The 20,600-nt window shown below is 35.0% G+C and overlaps 1 protein-coding gene across 1 annotated transcript; it reads left to right on the forward strand.

Annotated features, from left to right (window-relative positions):
• Nucleotides 1-255: 255 nt before the first annotated feature.
• prd1 (pleckstrin homology domain-containing protein pruning defect 1) lies at nt 256-18,393 on the forward strand. Its single transcript, XM_076123990.1, has 9 exons — nt 256-2,982; nt 3,183-3,344; nt 6,012-6,230; nt 9,262-9,416; nt 9,908-10,133; nt 11,200-11,377; nt 11,585-11,691; nt 11,904-12,020; nt 13,254-18,393. Exons 1-9 carry the CDS (start codon nt 418-420, stop codon nt 13,356-13,358), a joined length of 3,834 nt encoding a protein of 1,277 aa, XP_075980105.1. The 5' UTR covers nt 256-417; the 3' UTR covers nt 13,359-18,393.
• The last annotated feature ends 2,207 nt before the right edge of the window (nt 18,394-20,600 follow it).

Raw genomic sequence — 20,600 nt, forward strand, 5'->3', positions numbered from 1 at the left:
GAACAAATAAAGTAAAAAAGCTATGATACTATTGTCTATAGGCAATATTTACCATGAAAAAGAAATAATGGAATATAGTATTCCATAAACTTTTTCTTCATATTTTATATTGTATAAACAAATATGTCTAATAATAGATGTACATATTAATAATCAGTAATTTTGTAACAACCATGGTGGAATATTGCGAAATAAATTAATGACAGATTTAATGAGGACAATACTTTTTAAAAAAACATTCAAATGTCAAAATGTTAAATATGGCTGCAGTGTATTCGTCATGTTTTGTGTCGTATTTTACTTGAAACTTATAAATAAAAAGCAAAATGAGTTCCGCTAGTAATTAATGTGAGACAATATCAGCGCTATAAAACAATAGAAAACTGTTTGCGTAGCGTGTAAGTGCCCGAAAACACCATGTCTACAGACAAGGCTACTGAAATAAAAGGCAACGAGATCGATAAAAGCAAACGTCGTCATAAAACTGACGACACTGTTATTGCGACAGCGGCAACAAACATTGTTGAAGATAAATTGCAATTCGCGAAGATGGAGAACGCGGACGAAAGCGCGGGCAAACCTACGGATTTGTGTCTTCAAGGCAACACTCACCTGATTTCTAGTACAACGAGTAGTTTGGCCGATACGCCCGGTGATTCTGGTGTTTTGTGTTTAGACAGTGAGGCCTCGGAGGCCACGAGCCAAGCGCTCATGTCGCACAGTCTCATAGGTGCCGAGGAACTAGCTTGTGACAGTGTGTATGACGCACCTCCGTCGTGCTCCCAAGACATGATCAAGAGCACCACCAGTAGCTTAATGACTCGCAGTGATATAGATAATCAAAACATTGGCGCCCCTGATGACATTGTCCCTGAGCTTCTCATTGAAACACACAAAAAACCAAATGCCTATGAAAACTTGCCAGATTTAGTTTTAAAAGCTTTAGAAAGTGAAAAAGATACAGAGGAAAAGAGAAAGCCTGCATTGAGAAGTGAACCTAAGAAATCATTATCTGAGGACATTGTGTACAGGAGGAGGTGTAGGAAAAAGTCCCAGAGTGGGCCCAGTTCTCAAAAGAAAAGAGTTTCTTTCCATGAAGATATATTGAATAATACTAAAACAGATAATATTCATATAGAGAGAGGTTTTGTATCATATGGTCCGGATAGTTCATATTGTGATAGGTTTAGGCAAAAGAATAATATTGTGACTGATAGGTTTTCATGGTGTGCTTCTGGTGATAGAACACCCAAGTACGCAGCTGATGTCGTCCAACAGACTATGTCTGACATTCTCACTTATGGTGATTCTAAGAATGACAGGAGTGGTATATTTGAATACTGTCAAGACTATGAACAAGAAAATCGTGACAATAATAATGACAAAGACAACAATAATGAGCCCAGACCTAATGGCAAATTGTATGGATGTGATTCTAACAGTTCAGACTCTAATTTCAGTTGTGACTCTGAAACTTCATCCAGTGACTCATCATCCTCTCATTCAAACAAAACTGAAACCTCACTCTTACAGAGAAAGTGTGATAAAGCACAAAAGTCATATTCCTGTGATGCATTTGAAAACAATGGTCATGTAGCATTTATGAGGAAAACTTACTTCTCTGAAGCAGATATTGACCAGTCAACTGACAGAATGAAGAAGCCTCTGGAAGTCACTCAGAGTCCAAACACTGTTAAGTCTGTTCTAAAGAAGAAGAGGTATATCACTACTAACATTGTTGAAGAAAGGAAACAACACAGCAAAGTGTTAAATCTTCTTGATGCCAACAACATCATAGATTCCTTGAAGAACTTTTACAAAAATTTCAACTTCAACTTTGCACCAGAGAAAGGTTTGCCAGAAAACAGTCTGGAGTTGAACAATGTTGTTGAAGCTTTACCATGTGATGTGAATCAGAACAAAAAACTATCTAAAAGTTTAGACTCAGGGTTCCAAGCTGAAGATGAGGATGATTTTGTTGAAATCAACCTGAATGGCCAGCCATTGGATACTGAGAAGCCTAAAGAACTGGCAGCAACATCTAAGACCAATGTTGCTGGAGACAGAACACCAAATGAAGGGTCTCCAAGGCATAAACTCACCTTGAACATGAAAGCCCAACTTGACAAGAAATCCAACAAAGGTGACCTACCACCTCTTAGCAAATATGTTGTGAACTGTGAGAGCACTGTCTATGAACACAAAGGAGTGTCATACAGTTATGTCCATGATACATTCCAAACTGCTTTTGATGCACCCAAAGAGACTTTCGTTCCCATTCCTGAGACTACACCAGTGCAAGAGCTAGTCACGAGCACAAGTAAAGTAGACCTTAACAAGACTACTGATACTGACTCCTCTAGTAAAACCTCTACACCCAAGAGACAATTCAATAAAAATGTCCAAGATGAGACTGAACACAAAAATGGCATTCCTAAGCATTTGTCTTCACCTAAAAAACAGAATGTAAACAGATACAGTCGCAAATCGGCGTCCACAGTGCAGAAATTGAATGAAGAACCGACTCAAGCAAACAGCGACAATTGCTCAAACACAGATAACTCGACCTTGAAAGGGGCCGAAGATTTCAATGACGAATTTTTCGATAGTCCGGCGAACCAGAAGTTACAATCGAATAAATCTGCATTATTGAACAGATACCTGAAGAATGTGTGCCAGAGGAAAGACCTTGAACTCAAAATAAAGAATAATAAGTTCTTTCAATTCAAGCTTAGAATGGAGAAACATTTCCCGAGTATTATATTTCCATTCAAAGACGTATCGGATTCGTTCCTCGTGTCGGCGCAGCGCATGTCCCGGCTCATTGACAAAGAGGTGATAGAGAACAAAAGGTTGTCAGTGAGGCTGCTCACGGCCGACGAGCCGTCCTACTTTGACAGCTTCGAAGATAATGTAGCGATCGAATGTAATGAAAAGCTTCGGCTACAGATATTTTCGTACCCCAACGAAACTTTGAATAGGGTAATTATGTTTGATTACTAGCCGCGCGGTAGTTTATTTCGCCGTAACATGACCCTGATTACTTGTTGCGTAGTCAAGATACTATATAGCAAAAAACTTTCTAATAACAATAGATGACCCTAGAGTGAATTTTGTTGAAATATGAGCTTCCAAGGACGAAGAGTAAACGAGTCTTCTTTGACTTTGAATTTGTTTTTTAGATGATGAAAGTGAAGTCTCCGTACAACATGGATGATGGTTCATGGACGCCGTTGTTGGTGTTCATCACGGACTATGCGCTGTATGTAGCAAGCGTGAAGCCTGGCGGTACTGAGTACGACATTCTGTGTCGGTTGCCTCACAATGAACTTGATGCTATAGTGGTAAGTCATCGCGTGCAGTAACATACACATTATGTCTCCATTTTCAGTTGTTTATCCACTGGTAAGAACCATAACCCCGTTACTTACTCATACCACGGATCACCGCGCAATAAGGTCTCCTATATTTTGGCTAGAAATAATCTTGTTTCTTAGGTATCAATTTCCGAGCCTGAACTTTAACTATAAAATTAAACGACCTTTCATGACAATTCAACATTAAAGACTCGTTTAAAATTGAAGCATTTAATCAAAAGCAAGCTATGTGAAAATTACTTTTTTGAACAAAGGCGAACGGCAGGTTTGTATGAAGAATTCGTACAGTTTATAAAATGTCATGTTTAGGTTTACTTTTTGTTTTAATTGGTAGCTAATATGATAGACAAGCTTATTTTAAAATTCTTATATTTTTAAAAGTTGGGAGGTAAAAGTTATGTCCATTTTTAGAAGCCCCGATAGTTCGCTAAATTGCTCAGATGCTGTCAAAACCACAATTCAAAACAACAGCAAATTGGCGGATGCGTAGACGTCAGACGAAAAGTGACGTCTCATGAGATTTTCTTTTTCTTTAGTTGTCAACAAATATAAGCCATGGACCAAAAATTATTATTTAAATAAACAAATACTTTCTAATTAATCCGGACTTCTAAAAATAATACTCCCAAATAAAAATAAGTGACTTAGTCCCCTTAATAAGTGGTACAAATTCTGTTACGAAACAACACAAACTTTAAGCTGTACGAAATCTGCCGATCTCCTTTCGGTGCTGCAGATTAGTAACGTTTGATTTACGGTATACTTTTTAATTTGTCAATCTAAGTCAAGAAATAAAGGCATGAGTGTTCCTTTAACAGTCTTTAAAGGGGCACAAAATCTAACATATTTAATGATCTTTATCATTCCAACCGTAGACTGGGAGAGGTACTGTAAAAGGTCATTAAAATGTATACTATCTAGTTAACTAACAAACGACATATCTTATACCTATGCTATAAGTACAATGAGCTGTATGAATCGCCTTTGTAACAATAAAAAGGGTAATATTCCAGACGCTATTAGCTCATTCTCGATAACATGTATTTATTGACCTGTGACACGCGTTGTTTAAATACCAATGCCCCGCATTATCAAGCCATCTAAGCGTATTAATTGTAATAAGTCGCCTGTATAATACCTATACAGTTTATAATAAATTACGTGAATCATAATAATATTAAATGTCACTATTGGTCAAGCGGATTTGATTGCAGATGAAAATGTCTTTGCTTTAATGCCTACATAGGGAAAAGTTGTGGTGGGCTTTTTTGAAATTGGGCAATACATCATGAGATTTTAGAGCCTCTTTCTTTCTATGCCAGTGATCCCTTCCCTACAAATTGCACTCGACCCATTTTGCTATAGGTTTTTGGCGTTCCGTTTATACCCAATGGCAGCCCGAAATTTTGATTGATGTATTGACGTTCGGTATTTTTTCATTAACACTGAATTCTCGGAAAACAGTTAATTTAGTCGAAATCACGATCAAAATCTACTTTAATTATTTCGGACAATCTTATCTTGCCATATCTCTGATATTGCTGCAAACATCTGTCTGCTACTTTCTACTTTATCACCATCGTTTCCGAGAAAATATTCCCAAATATAAACGTATTATGTAATTTGTTTTCATACATTTATCACGCAATAACTACTAACATATTTATTTATGACAAATTGTATAATTAACTGTGTTAATTTAGTATTAACCTATTGGTTTTAAAATAGACTATAGAACAAAGGCGAATCATATTTTTTTAACTTCGCCTATAAAAGGGGAGACCATTCCATTTTCCGGGCAATCCCAAGTGACTCATAGACTCGATTCATTGAGGGACATAAAGGGGAAAAGGCTCCATAAATAAAATTGAAGTTATTTATTTGCATAAAAATACGTTAGTCATTCGACTAAATTATCATATTAAGTACGCTAGCTTTAGTTCTTAGTCTAGCGGCATTCTAGCCTAATACGTATTCATTTATGAAGATGTGGAGCCTAAAAGTTGATACATTTGATTGCATATCAGAAATGTATCTTCATTAAGAAAGTGTGCCGCGCAGTTTCCATAAAAACTATTGATATTTTATTCGTATGTTGTCCTACTTGTTAATTTCTCACGAGATAAATCAATATCCATATTTTCGTTAGCTTAGTTCTTAATTTTATGAACCTCAGGTGAAACAACTCTTTGGCTTACGTATGTAGAGTTCTGTTAGCAAGATTCTCTTAACAAAAACGATCTTATAGATATATCCGATTGGGAAACATTCCGAGCTCGGAGCCCTGACAACTCACTTGACCATTAATTACAAATTGTACTATCGTAAAGGAAACCAAAATGACCAAGATTTCGTTAACTTTCTGACTTATTTTAGAGATTTTTTAATGATGTATTAAAAACTTGACATTACAGCTATATTTCATACATACATACATACATAATATCACGCCTTTTACCATAGAAGTAGGCAGATACCAAAGAACGCCACTTGGTACGATCTTAACTAACCTCCCTTGCCGCATTCATATCCATACATTGTGTCATACAGGACCACCGGTTACAAGTACTACGCACGTGAACCAACTGAACTACATTTAACTCCAATCTAATACTAAAATTAATTCTTTCGCAGGTGGGTCCAGAAGCTCAATACATCCAAGTGCTAGACATAGCGGGCAACATCGCTTGTTCAGTGGTCACTGGTGAAGCAAGCCTAGGCGCTAGACTTGCATCGTCTCTGGAATGGAGTGCAAGGACTTCGCCGCTGCGGATCGCACGCCCGCCTGCAATGATACCGTTGAGCTGTAGGGAGGTAGCTGCTGCTGTTGCTAGGAAGAGGCATGAGAGTAGGGTAAGTAGCTTGGCTTTTGTACTGATTTTGTTAAGGTCTAAAGTCTGCCTCTGTTTTTGCATAATTCGCCTGTTGGATGGCAAAATTTGACCGGTATCTTGAGATAGGCCGATGAACTCGAGTGTTAAAATCGCTTAAACATGATATCGTCCTTTAAATAGTTTTGAAGGACGATAGAATGTAGGCTGGTTACGGATGGTTTAGGAACGAGTGTTCTTACGGTTGCGCTGTTCCAAACATAAAAAAGACATTGCAGTGTATTCTAGTGGGTATTAGAAATTTCTAAGTCTTAAATTTCTCTAATTACCATAATTTAGATCGTTTACGTCGCGAACAATTTGTGAGTGAATATTAAAGGAAAGAAAATAATACTTTTTGGTAACAAAAGCAGAGAAAAATCTATTTAAACCTCAACGAAAATTGAAAAACAGCAGTCGATTAATTATTCATAACACTATGCAGTACCTACCTATTCATGTAGGAACGTTTATAAGCTCATCAATATTCCGCCACGATTCTGCCCTACTACAGGGTCACGTGACCTTGAACGATCAAGTGCGACAGTTTCACGGTCAAGGACAAACCTACAACTTACTTACAACTTTTTATAGCGTATTTTGAACAATTCGCGTGCAAATATTTAAGGAAGGAAACCGAAAACAATTTGATTTATTATCTCAAGTTATTTTGACAGTAATATAGGTAGGTACTTGTTTATTCAATCAACAAAATCGTAAACGCCTTTCCATTAGTTTCCGATTTCTGCTTTATTTGACATGGCTGAGTATTTTATCATGGCTTATAACGCGACTTAGCTTTCAAGCAATTACATATGAACACTTTTATGTGAGCTTATTCTCACAGGTATCTAAAATTAACTTTAAAAAGAGGTATCTATGTAAGATTCACTGTAAAGCTTGTACAAGTTACCAAATATACAGTTATAAACATTTTTTTATTATGTTTCTGGCTGCAAGTGTTTAATGTCTAGGCAGGTCCCTAACTCATTTTTGTTTAAGTGAACGTGCACGTGTACCTCAATAGATACCGTACACGCACGTATATGCTTCAAAGTGAAAAATGTGAATTTTAGAATAAACTCGAGTCTGTAAACGTTCATAAGCCTGAACCACAGCATTCGTTATATAATAGGTATTCTATTTGTTTACGTTTTCCACTATGATAATGTACTTAGCTAATTATAATTAATAATGAGTCGCATCTAATCACTTATTATGCAGAAGTTTTAAAGCTATAGGGTCCTATTTACACACAATAATCTGAGTATGAATAAATATAAATATATAATCCTCATTACGATTTTCTTTGTTATTACATAATAATATGTTCTGTATAATCACATTGATGGGTATTTAATGCCTAGAAATGTCTAATCACCGCATTCTATCTATACATTCGTCATTTAGCCCCCTTCTACCCGTTGTTCTGGACATGACTGCCTCTGTGGCGCAGTGGTTTAGGTCGCCACGCCGATACCACTGCAACGCGAGGTCGTGGGTTCGATTCCCACACGGAGCAATTATTTGTGCGATCCGCAAATAATTGTTTCGGGTCTGGTTGTGCTTTGTGTCCGTTGTTTGTATGTCTGTAAAAGTCCCCGCGACACAAGAGCAATTCTTAGTGCGGGAGTTGTCTTTCTAATACATAATACCATGCCATTTTTTACGATTCTGCGTTTGTCTCATCCAGTCCTACACATTTCACGATGTCGTCCGACCATCTAGTTGAAGGCCTTCCTTGCGATCTTCGCCCGTTCTATGGCCGCCAGTCCGTTACCGCTTTGGCCCACCTTCCGTCTTTACGTCTAGTCAAGTTTTCGTACTGAAGAAAATAAAATCCCTAACTTGTTTTGGCAACAGTAACAGTATTTAGTTCATTGTTTTTAATTCACATCTGACTTTCGATTGCCTTTAGGTAGTCGACCTGTTAGTAATTATTATGACCTAAGACAACGTGAGACTAATAATAACGATAATATTTGCTATCTCAGTTCATTGTATAGAGAAAATTTTAACAAACAACGCAAGGTCTGATTGATATGAGAACATCGTCATATGGTTATCTATATTCAAGGATAGTAAGATATGATTATATGATTTATTTATACAATAATGTTAGAGATAAGCTTTTCATTAGTAGGGGGTAATCTCCGAATCTAATAGATACTTTACTTCATTTATTATTGCCGTTTGTGGATCTGTACCCAAGAGGTTAATACAAGACCTTATAAGGGAGAATTCGCTGTCTGTCTGTCACCAGGCTGTGTATCATTATCCGTGATACGCAGTTCACAGATGATGTATTTTTGTTGCCGTTATAACAACAATTAATAAAAAACGGAATAATACTAATATTGGATGTTTCCATATACCAGACGTATTTTTGCCGTTTATATGCATAATGGTACGGAGTCTTCGTGTGCCAGTCCAACTAGCACTTAGACGGTTTTTCATTTAATAAAGTGTCATTTCTTTTTTTTAGTAACGTAAGATTGCAATTTAAATTAATTACTGGACGACATTAATAAATAGCCGGTCTAATGAACGCGCAACAATGTATTATTGTCACTTAGTTTTTAAAGCTGTTCAAACATCTGCGTGTACATTTCAATGCCAACATTACTTGCATTTTATCTGTCTTGCATTTCTTTTATAAGATACGTAAACCACGTAACAGGAATTAAAATACAATATGTCTGTATTTAATGGACTTTATTTCTTAAAAAAATATTAATTTATTTTTCCGGCACAAAAAACAATTAAACTAAAAAAATATTAGTCAATCAACATTACCTACATATCTACAATAATTTTAGTCACGTTTCTTTCTAAAGAAATATCTTACAAATAATTATCATTTCTACATTGATATATCTGTCCTAATTTCTATTTGTATGTGTAAAAATCTACATCATTTCACTATGAGACCATTTACGAGAGGAAGACGATCTGCGGATAGGACAAAGCGAGTATAACACTAATTAATGTGTTACCTATTTATTATATTCTAGATACCACAAATCCTGTTCTACGGTCGAGTGTGTTCCGGCGACGCGGGTGACCGGCTTATTGAAGCGCCGGGAGCGTTTGCACCACCGCTCGAGGGATACCTCATGTGCAGGACCGATAGGAGTCGGAGATTTGAACCCAGCTACTTCTTACTGAGGTGAATATAACTAGTCATTCTAGTCTATCATTGTAAGAAAAGTAAAACTACAGAAGCGCGATTCTCTACAGTCAGTACTGTCGAGTATCGAAAGCTTGAAATTTTAAAGGTACTGCCGAAATAGTTCCTACGACGCCCGTTAGAGGCGTTGATCAGATTTTCATACAAAATATCGAGATAGCTAGCCGGTTGTCGGTTAACGGTAGAGAATCGAGCTACAGTAACAGTTCATATGTATTTAATAATAGTAAATGTCACTAATAGCCTACTATCCTTCCAGACTAAAGATAATCTTGCATGGACGCCTCATTCGCAGGTGTTGGTGGCGTCTAGCACTTAGCTTGTACTGTGAACATACGAAATGATTTCTTCGTTTCGGCGTTCCTGCTCATAATTTTTAATGTCATCGCATGCAAGTTATTTTAGTTTTCAGTAACCACAAAATTTCCAAATGTAACATTAGCTTTAATACTATATTTTCTCTTCTTCAGGGCTGGTGTCCTCCACTGGGGCCCGCACTCACCAGACGGTACATCTCCCCTCCCGCACAACATCGCGTTACGCTCCGTGGTAGGAGTACGGAGGCACCTGGACTCGTCGCGACGGCCGCACTGCTTCGAGATAGCGCTGGGAGACAACAGCCGGCTGTTGTTGGCAGCTCCTGATGATGCCACCGCTTCCTCGTGGCTACAGTCGCTGTTGTTACATGCTGCGCAGGTAAAATATCGTATATAATATATAAAGTCAAATTACCTACTAATTTAAAAATCTCAATCTTATGCAATATATGAAGCCAATTGCACTTTTGGTAGACAATAACATAGGATTTTTTCAGGATAAAAAATAGTAATTCTAACAAGTCCGTCAGCCCAATAAGATATACCAAATATATATAACTAGCTGACCCGCGCAACTTCGCTTGCGTCACTTTTTACTGTTACTCTGCTCCTATTAGTCGTAGCGTGATGATACAAATTATGCTTTTTTTTCACGAAAAATATTCTCAAAATTATTTATATCTCTTAAATGTAACGAAGTTGCGCTAAGGCATATCCGTCATTAAAACAGTTGCCATGACAACGGAATTTTGTTAATTCAATGTCATTATAATATTGATTATTCGGGACCTCGTTCGCCACTAATTATTAATATTTAATACTAATTACTAATACAAAGCTTAATTATTCCTAAACAACAAAATATGCTTTTTTTCACGAAAAATATTCTCAAAATTATTTATATCTCATATAACTCGCGCTAAAGCATATCCGCCATTAAAACTGTTGCCATGACAACGGAATTTTGTTAATTCAATGTCATTATGATCTTGATTATTCGCGACTTCGGTGGCGAAACTTGAATTTTCCCGGGAAATGCGTCATTTTCCCGGGATAAAAAGTAGCCTATGTCCTTTCTCGAGTATCAAAATATCTCCATACCAAATTTCATGCAAATTGGTTCAGTAGTTTAGGCGTGATTGAGTAGCAGACAGACAGACAGACAGACAGACAGACAGACAGACAGACAGACAGAGTTACTTTCGCATTTATAATATTAGTATGGATTGCGTTTAAAAAAAATACTTATGTAAAAAAAGTTAGAGACGGAAGGTTCATTTCGCTGTACCTTTCTATACAATGTAAAGAGCTGTGACGTCGTGTGACTTTCAACTGTATTGAGTGTAAATTATTCGGTTATAAAATGCATTGTGTATTATTTTCTTTAAACATATAAATCAATGAAGGCTGTCTATATTCTTCATGTAATGCACCTTATTCTCTAGGCGCTGGAAGAGAAGGACGGCGCGAGTGCGAGCGAGTCCCGCGCGGGTCCGCCGGGCGCGTGCACGGTGCTGGTCACGCCCGCAGAGGTCATCAGCGTGCGGGACACGCTCGACCACGCCTTTGTCGCCGGCGCCGCCGCCTATCTGAAAGACAGGGGCTCTGAGGCACTGCTCAAAGGTAACTTTTATTTACATAGTAAGAACATAATTGGGATCCGCGAAAAATTCTGATACACTGTTAGAATCCGCAATTTTCCAAGAAACGTCTCACAAGGTGCTACTGAACTTGGTGTATGGGGACACAGTGGTGCTATGACACATGTATATTATATATACTAATGATTTTAATATGACTGAATATGAATATTGGTTTGTTTTGTTACAGAATACATAGAGGAGATGCGGACAGATGTGGAAATTTTGGCGTGCGGGTCCATCAAGAATTTGACCGCGTTCAAAATTCCCGACACCGATGAAAATTGGTGCTGTCTGGTATGTATTTTGTCGCATATTATTTCAAAACATATCATTTTACGTGTTGTTTGGGAAGCGTAATGCAAAAAAATGCGTTTCCTAATTTGATAAGTCGATTCGAATCGAAAAAAGCGTTTTATGAACGATTTATTACTTACTGTAAACTTAGCTTTGTACTCTCCATTCAAATTAATTATCAGTTTTACTAACAATAATATTCTTATGTGCAGGAGTGGAGTGTGTGCGAGGCGCGGGAACGCGGTGCGGGGCTGGCGCTAGTGATGACGAGCGGAGCAGAGCTGGAACGGTTCATTGCGGCCGTGGAGCAGGCATTCTGCGCGCTCACTGTAAGTATCACCTACTTGTTGATTCATATGTTAGCTCTAGAAAAACAATTCAAACATTAAATTGTGAAATATCTTAACTTTATGTTAACAATACCTGTTGATCAGTATTTTTAGCTATTAGGGGCATTTAAAAGTTAAAACGAGACTTAAATCCTAGAATTTTGTTAAATTCTTCTCGGTCAGTGAAATTTCTAGTTTAAGAGTCGATGTTCCATCGTTTTTAAATTTTCATTTTTGAGTAAGTTAAAATGGTTTTTTATATCCTCTGTGAATATAGATGACAAAGTTATTCATTAAATAAAGTATACAACCAATAAAAAAATCGGCTCTAATATTTAAACAATTGAAGCTTACTGGATTACTAAATAATAAAATAGACTTTAAATATAAGTATTAACTCATTTTCACAACATCCACAATCTATAAAAAAAATATTAATATTAATTCTTCCCTGCACAAGACATCTCGTAGATATAATTATTTCAACACGCACATTCGTTTACTACCACACGCAATGCAAACATAGAATCTCGCTAATCATAAAATGATTACACAATTCACTGCTTCAAAGTAACGTTTTTTCTAGAATATTAATATTTAACATTTGTTTGTATATATTACGAGTTGGTTATTACGTGACTGTTACGTGCGATTACCGGAATTAAGTCCACTACTGGATGTTATAACCTAGTTATTCATTGGAAAATTGCTCGTCTAACAAGCAATTTGTATTTGAAATAATTTGTTTAATTTATTTGTTAAATGTACAGTAGATCTGATAATATGGACATGTTGCTCGCTACTAGCTTTCGCCTGCGGTTCCGTCCGCAAATATTTCAAAAGTATGTAATAATCTCTTGACGGGACATAATCTATCGTCCTGCATTTTGTTAAAAAAAAAATCTAGAGATAGCAAAACAGACATTTGATTTTGCGCACCGCTTATCATTGATAAGGGACAAAATAATGTTTAAGTGTTATATACCTAGTACTCTGTACATGGGATAAGGACAAGACAGAGACTTTGTTCCCTCGATCTGCATTTATTTTCCATCACAATTTTATACCAATATTTTTTTAGTTATTTTCTTAGTAAATATTTTTAAAGTACTCTGAGATTATACTAATTTGTTTTCCTTAGCCTGTTTGAGTGTCCCACTGCTGGACAAAGGCCTGTCCCTCCCCTTCCAAATCTCCGATTATAGTAATAATAATATTTTTTTTATTCCACAGTGCGAGCCTTTCCCCCTAAGCGTGGTGGAGGCGACCAAGTCAGCGTGCAGTTCAGCGCACGCTAAGTACGAGGCCGCCTGGTCTCACATGTTACCGCAGCAGTAGGACGGCAAGACTACTACATTGAACATACCAGAAACACGGTACTTGACTAGTATTATAACATAAAAGTCCTTGAAAAATATCGTCAAAGTTGTGTCACACTGGGCGTTTTTTTCTACGTATACGCTCAAGTATACGTACGTTTCTATGACAAGAGTGTATGAATAGAAATGCGTCCCGTGTGTATAACTGTATGCGCCTTTAGCGTTCTTTCTTGTTAGATAAAAACTGCAGTTTTGTGAAGCAATATTTCATGTTAGTTGACAATAGTAATTTAAGCTGTAGTTTTTTGAAAATCGTCTCAGGTTTGCAGCACATACGATACTTTTGTCATTTGTGATTTTGGGAATAAATCGTTGTTGGGTTTTTGATGACATTCATGATTTGAATCAGTCTCACATTTTAATGACTTCATCTGAAGTTCCAAAAGGAACTATCAATGAAATTCAAATTGTATGTATAAAGATATGTCTGTGAAAAGTTTTCAACGCAGTATTAAGCATCTTCAAAGATTACAGTATCTTTCTGATTAGTTCCCTATGTCACAGATGCTAATAGCATCATATGAGCGCAAATCTCTTTTAAATAATCACTTCTAAATCATTCACATTATTCACAAATAGTGTCCTAATATCAATCATTTAGTACGAAAGACTGCAAAACCAGTGGAAGTATATCTTTGTAATGTTAAGTAAACGTTTTTGGTATTTCAATGTAAATATTCCGAGGGGAAAGTTGGACTTAAATATAATAGGAAATGTGAATTTTTAGTTTTAATAGTTAAGCTTTTCGCCTTCTCAATAATAGAGGATAGTTTAGTGGGCTTATAGTTTCAATGCATAATTGTGTATCACAGTTAATAATACTCAGTTTTAGGTTAATATAAGCTCATAATCGAACTACCTGTAGAACAAGAATAATAGTAAGTGTCTTAGTTTTGAAAAGATGTAAAGATTTTTGTCTTCCATAGTCGTTTCAAAATGTGCATTTAGAAAAATAGTTTTTAGTGTTTAACTCGACACTGATTTGTCTCTTTTCTTCGGAGGCTGGTATCGGTAGCGTACGAATACATGATATTCTGTGTGATACTGCACGGCGAAGATGTCGTGGGCGACAGATTGTTCTATGTAATACGCAACGGACGTTTGACTAACGTATTATATGTGACCATTCCAACGCAGGTTTTGAACGCCATACCAATTAAAAGCAGGTTTAAGAAAGACAAAACAGAGATTGGGTTACTAAATACTATTTTCAAAAGCATGTAGCGTATGAATATAGAAGTTTTATATCTGTTCTAAACTAAGATAATGTATGAGTCCTTGTTCTAAAGATAGCTCGGTTTCCTCTTTGAGTGAAAGGCGTACTCGAGCACAATTTAGTTAAATTGTATGATAATTGCTTCCATGTTAATGTTTCTCTCTTATGTATAATCAACGGAGTCTTGAAATTAGTGACAAAGAACTTTTAAAAACTGTTTGTGAAACTTTTGTCAAACTTATCACATATTTTTTAAAAATATGATATTTTTATTTGGTGTATATTTATATGCCTTATGTTTTTCATAAATTAAGGCACTTTTTGGAATAACTGTAAAAAACTGTTAATATGCTAATATATTTGAATGCTTTATACATTCCAATTGAGACTACCCGATTACTAGCGACATCTATATCATTTCTTCAAAAAGTTTTTTTGTTCAGTCTCCTATTACAAGACTCAGTTGTACATAGATATTATTTACAAATAAATTGTTTAATCAATTTGTATAATAAATATCTATTACATTTGTAAACTGCTATTACGTAGTTACATATTCTCACGTTTCATAGTGTTAGGTCACAATACTCCACTGAGATATTAGCTGACGTGTTTATGTCAATGCTTAAGCGAAAAATGTGCGGGAAATAAACATCTTGTTCTATAATTCATAGCAAAGTCGTGAAATAAGGAATGTTCGTAGTACTTATACTAGCAAACAGCTGCATACATTTGAGCCAACTCGAGTCGTGAGACTTTTCATTCTAAACTGTATAGGCTTGTCTTCTGCTTAAGAAAAAAATCCTTATATAACGGTTCTTTAAGCAGAGTGGAACCTTTTTGCTAAGTTGGTACCATTGCGATGTATATGAAGTAAGCATTGATATAAACATTACAGTGTACTTAATATAATAAATAGTAATATGTTAAAATGTATATTTAAATACATATTTAGCTGTTAATGAATTAATGATATTATTATTATTATATTTAAATTGCCCAGAGTTGATCGTTAAGGCGCTGATACTTTGAAAAATTGTAAAAAAATATATTAATTTTACTTTATTTATTCTGGTCACATTTCCCAAAACAATTATATAATTATATTTTGTATATCTTCTTGTATGTTGAGAGGAAATGCTGAAATTATTGAGATGTTAGTATTTGCTCTGGATAATACGGTCTTACTAGTATTATAAAGGGGAACAGTAGTGGGGAAGCGAGCTATGGCTGAGTGTACTGTGAAATCGCGCTATTCTGGAACTTGATTACGAACAATATATCCTCACAAAACTCGATTATCGACATCAAGCATAATCGCTGAAGGATATCTAAATACAAGTTTACAGAATAAGTATGCTTCGTGTGACGGCTTAGTAGATTTTGTATGTGGAAAAAAATATAGTTTTTTTACAACAAACCTTTAGTAGCTTTATTTTTTTTAAAGCTAATTTTAATGGTTTTGTTTTAAATACTGTTCATTGTTTTAAAATGGAACGTTCCCGTTGGATGGGGGGTTTTGAGATGTTTTACAAGCTTTAAATATTTGTTCGACTTCTGGTCTCAAAAGTTATTTATGTTAGAACAATTAATAGCGCTGTTCGTTACCAAATATATCAATCGTATATCATTTCGTATGTGTATTAGGCCGCTGTATGGCCGTGTGATATTAATGTATATTTAGGGTAGGTATTAGCGCATCGTGGACTGTGAGATGCGTAATATGTATCTGTATTTAATGTATTGCAATATACATAACATTTTTCTCTTAAAAAAAAACATAAGCGTATTAATTCAATCATTTTTTTTATGAATCTAAGACGTGTGTTATTTTATTTACAATTTTTTTTTCTAAAACAACATTTAATATTTTAATGCTGTTTACTAGTCGTTTTTTTTTGGGAGTCCGATTGCAATACACTTTGTACAGATAAGAAATATGTGACTGCACATTCAAATATTTTCCATAATCTGTGCAGTTTCATGGTTACGCGTCCGAATTAAAGAATAATAATTATAAATATTGTACTCTACAGATATTATTATCGGCACCTATTGTATTTTCGTTCATGTATACTGAATTTGAATAAATATTAATTTATTATTATTTTATTATATTGCTTCTATAATTATTATAATCTCGAATGTATAATACTATTTTCTGATGATTCCTTGTGTATGTGATTGCGCTTTTACGAACGGTTATTTTTACATAAAAATGTTTTTTCTTAATAAATATTATTTTTACGTGAAAATATCCATTTTTACTGCTAACTGTGATTTGTGTTGTTTACCATTAAGTTTTGTTATGCATAATGTTAGATAAATGTTTTTAGCTTTTAGTCTTTAGATAATTTCGATATTAAAGTTGAACAAGAATTAATCAATAGAAAATAATATTTCGACACTTCAGTGAAATGTATAAAGAAAGTTTAATACTCTATACATTAAAAATAAACTTTAAAAAAGTAGATGCAGATGTGTAAAACTGATGCATTTTGAAAAAGTAATGTCATATTCTTATTGATTTGTAAAAAAAAAGATGACAATAATGATATAGGCAGAAAATAAATCAGGCTAATTTATACAGCGTCTACTTTTTTAAATGCATCCAATTTCTATTACCTTTGTCAAGAATGGAATAAAAAAGCAATAGTGAACTTGTTTGACTAATCGTATATTGGCTATGAAATGTTACTGGCTGTTTATTTTGTTAAATTATTTTTATATTCAAATAGTATCACAAATTCTTCCTTTCTATCGTCTAAATATGTTATGACTCGTTGAAATGTGTTTACCATGCTAATTAAGTTAAATTCCCAACACCATATTTTCGTAAAAATCAGTCTTACATAAATTTTAGTTTTGTAATCTGACAACCATAGGAAATGTAGCGTACGATTATGATATTCATTTACGGATTCTATGAACATGAAAAAAACTGTAGAAAATATACCTTGCATGATTATGTACCAAAAATAATTTTGAGAACTTGCATAATTTCAACGAGTCGTACCATTATAGTCCCTTCTGGTAGCCACACTAAGTATTAATAAGAACAATAATAATATTAACGCTGTATTGTAGAAGCTATTTGAACTATCGACTAACGTAATTTGTATTACCTACCATTTTATTGTAATAGACGAGTGTCTCTTCAAACGAAAAAGTTTTGCCTTGTCTTGCCAGTTACCAAAATTTCGGAGGTAGTGTTGCCATTATTGGGTTTAATTTTAGGATGTTTCAATTTCTTTGCTGAAAATGTACTTAAAATATTTTTTTATAGATTTTTTCAGATTATTTTTTGACTAAATTTCTGCTTTTAGTTCTTTATTCTTCTTAATAGAAATAGTACTTTTTTCTCTCAACAAAAACTACAATTAGAAACTAGTAGGTGTAAAAGAAGAACTAAATTACACATTAATTTAATATCAGAGCTTATAATTTAAAAGTTTCTGATATTTGTTGATCTCAAAATGGTCGTTTTGAAAAGACACTCGTATCATAACCATTGTAGTATAACAGCGTTGTAATGTCCCTGAATAATAATTGAATAAAAATAGGCAATTCGAATTTAATATCGCTTGACATTATTGTTCATATAAACAATATAATAAATATTTGCGAAAGTATTTCGTTTTTTATTTACCCTGAATACCTTAACATGTGTCAGTTGTAACACATTATAACATTAAGTTCATCAAAAATTACATGCAGTGGGACGTAGGGAGTGTATATAGCATGTTCGCACGCACTTAATATGATGGTTAATATCCAATCAATTCCAATCTGTGCAATCCTTATAACAACCCTTTTTGCGTGGGGGGTTAAAAACCAATCAAAATTAATACAATTCTTATAGAAGAAACCCACTTCAAAGTAAAACGCAAACATTACTACGCCGTAAATGATCAAACGTCCACCCAGTAACAAGTTATGAGATAACAAATATAGAAGAAATACAGATTACTTGGGAACCTCCTACTTTTTTCGAAGTCGGTTAAATAGCGGCGGTTGTGGCGCGGTCTTGTGATCATATTTATAGAATAATTTTCTTATTACACCACGTTGAGTAACAGTAAGTATTGGATGTTTTTCTCGATAGAACGGGATTGACAAGTGTTCGCAAGACGGAATTAAACCAGTCGGCGTATTATCATACCGGTCCGTTCAGTGATCAGTAGCTACACACCCACTCGATGGGGTGACCGTATATTATTAACGATTTACACATATGTATATATTATCACGTCTTATATACCCAAAGATTTAATATACTCACGTTTCGCTATTAACAAAGTCAGTCCCATGTAATAGGGGGCGAGCTAATTGCCATTTACCGAGAACATTCTAACATGAATTGTATTAGAAATTACCATTGGCCCAACCTGGGAATCGAATCTGAGACCATGTCTAATCGTGAGTCTAATCATGTTCAGCAGTCGGTTACATTACCTAGCGCGCCGAATTGAAATAACTCGAAGCTGATTACAGCCTTCGAATATTTTGGTTATCAAAGGCCAGTTTTTATTTTTGAGTTTATGAATTAGTGTCAAATAACCTATTATCTGCTTGATAAAGACTTTTGTGTCAACAAATGTATGAATACAACTGTCAAAATTCACTTGATAAGCTATCTGATACTCCTTTAGAAATGGTAACCGACCCTATATTGACCCTTATGGTATTATATCTGAAGGTACAGACAGAGGTTTATTAGATACAGCCTCGTTACGCTGCCTATTTAACACGCTAGGTAAGTAGGTAGGTAGGACTTTCGGTAGTTATTTTTAAAATAACAGGAAATAAACATAATTGTATACTCTAGTAGGTAATATATTGTTATACAGGAATACACATAGGAATCTTAGCAGGAGTTATTAATTAGCAACACTTGGTATTAAGTAGGTATTATAATGTACAGACCTACATATATAACTAAAAGGAAAATTTAATGTTTACAAGTGGTCAGGTATATGTATGTACATAGAATATGGGTCTATAGGCATATGGGTACTGGTATGGATATAGGTACGGGGAAATTTATGTGGTATTTATTTAGCCGATATTATTTTAATCAGGAAAACAAACAATGTCGTACTGGGCTCGAATAATAACAAAATTATTAATTTCGCAACGGGAAATTTTTATCTATAAAATTATTACCTACCGCAAAAAGCACTAACATCGGTTTGATTTTCACAGAACAATTAATTTGTTTCGTAAAGTTTTGTTGAAATGCATTGTTTATTCTAGAGCTTTTCAAATAAGTAGGTAAGTAAGTCTAAGTAGCATGATCGAGTTATCGTAATACAAAATTGCAAAGGTTGTATGAGATTAATAAATTAATATTTATTTCCTTGTTTTCTTGCGTTTCTTATTTTTATGTTGCGTAGTACATTGCGTCAACAACACATACCTCAGTCATGTCCTATATGTATACCTAGGTAGGCACCTAGTTAGATTGTGACGTCAGAGTGGCCACACAACCTTTAACCACTATCTATATCCACTATATCCGAAAACAACAAGCAGGAAAAAAACTAATTATCTACTGATAATGCCTTCTACATGAACTCTGCAATTAGGCATTTGAATTTTTCTAAAAGATGCGTTAGAAAAACGACGATATTTTACTAAATAATATACTTATATTGTTCTTACTTATTTTTAGTCATCATCTGGGATCTGGGGATAATTCAAAATTAATACACTTATACCTATCCTCCCTCTATCCAATCATCAGATATGGAAAGTATCGTGATAGAACCTTGCATGCCTAAAAAGTACCTACATTAAAACATGTCTTGGCATGGATACTCCCCTATACTTGGCCAGCGTGGTGGACTCGAGGCCTAACCCCTCCCTTGTCTGAGAGGAGACCGTTGTCCAGCAGCGAGACAGTCATGAGTTAAAAGAAAATTCATTTAATTTCTATGGCGGTACCGTATGAGTAGGTTGGAGGACAGAGAGAACATTTTTACA

This window comes from Anticarsia gemmatalis, chromosome 16 (genome assembly GCF_050436995.1).
Source record: "Anticarsia gemmatalis isolate Benzon Research Colony breed Stoneville strain chromosome 16, ilAntGemm2 primary, whole genome shotgun sequence".
NCBI lineage: Eukaryota > Metazoa > Arthropoda > Insecta > Lepidoptera > Erebidae > Anticarsia > Anticarsia gemmatalis.

Excerpts from the sequence above, each read along its gene's own strand:
- prd1 (XM_076123990.1), top strand. The coding sequence starts at position 418 with ATGTCTACAGACAAGGCTACTGAAATAAAAGGCAACGAGATCGATAAA. Across the intron at positions 10,134-11,199 it reads TGTTGTTACATGCTGCGCAG|GCGCTGGAAGAGAAGGACGG; the intron begins GTAAAATATCGT and ends CTTATTCTCTAG. Across the intron at positions 12,021-13,253 it reads AGGCATTCTGCGCGCTCACT|TGCGAGCCTTTCCCCCTAAG; the intron begins GTAAGTATCACC and ends TTTATTCCACAG.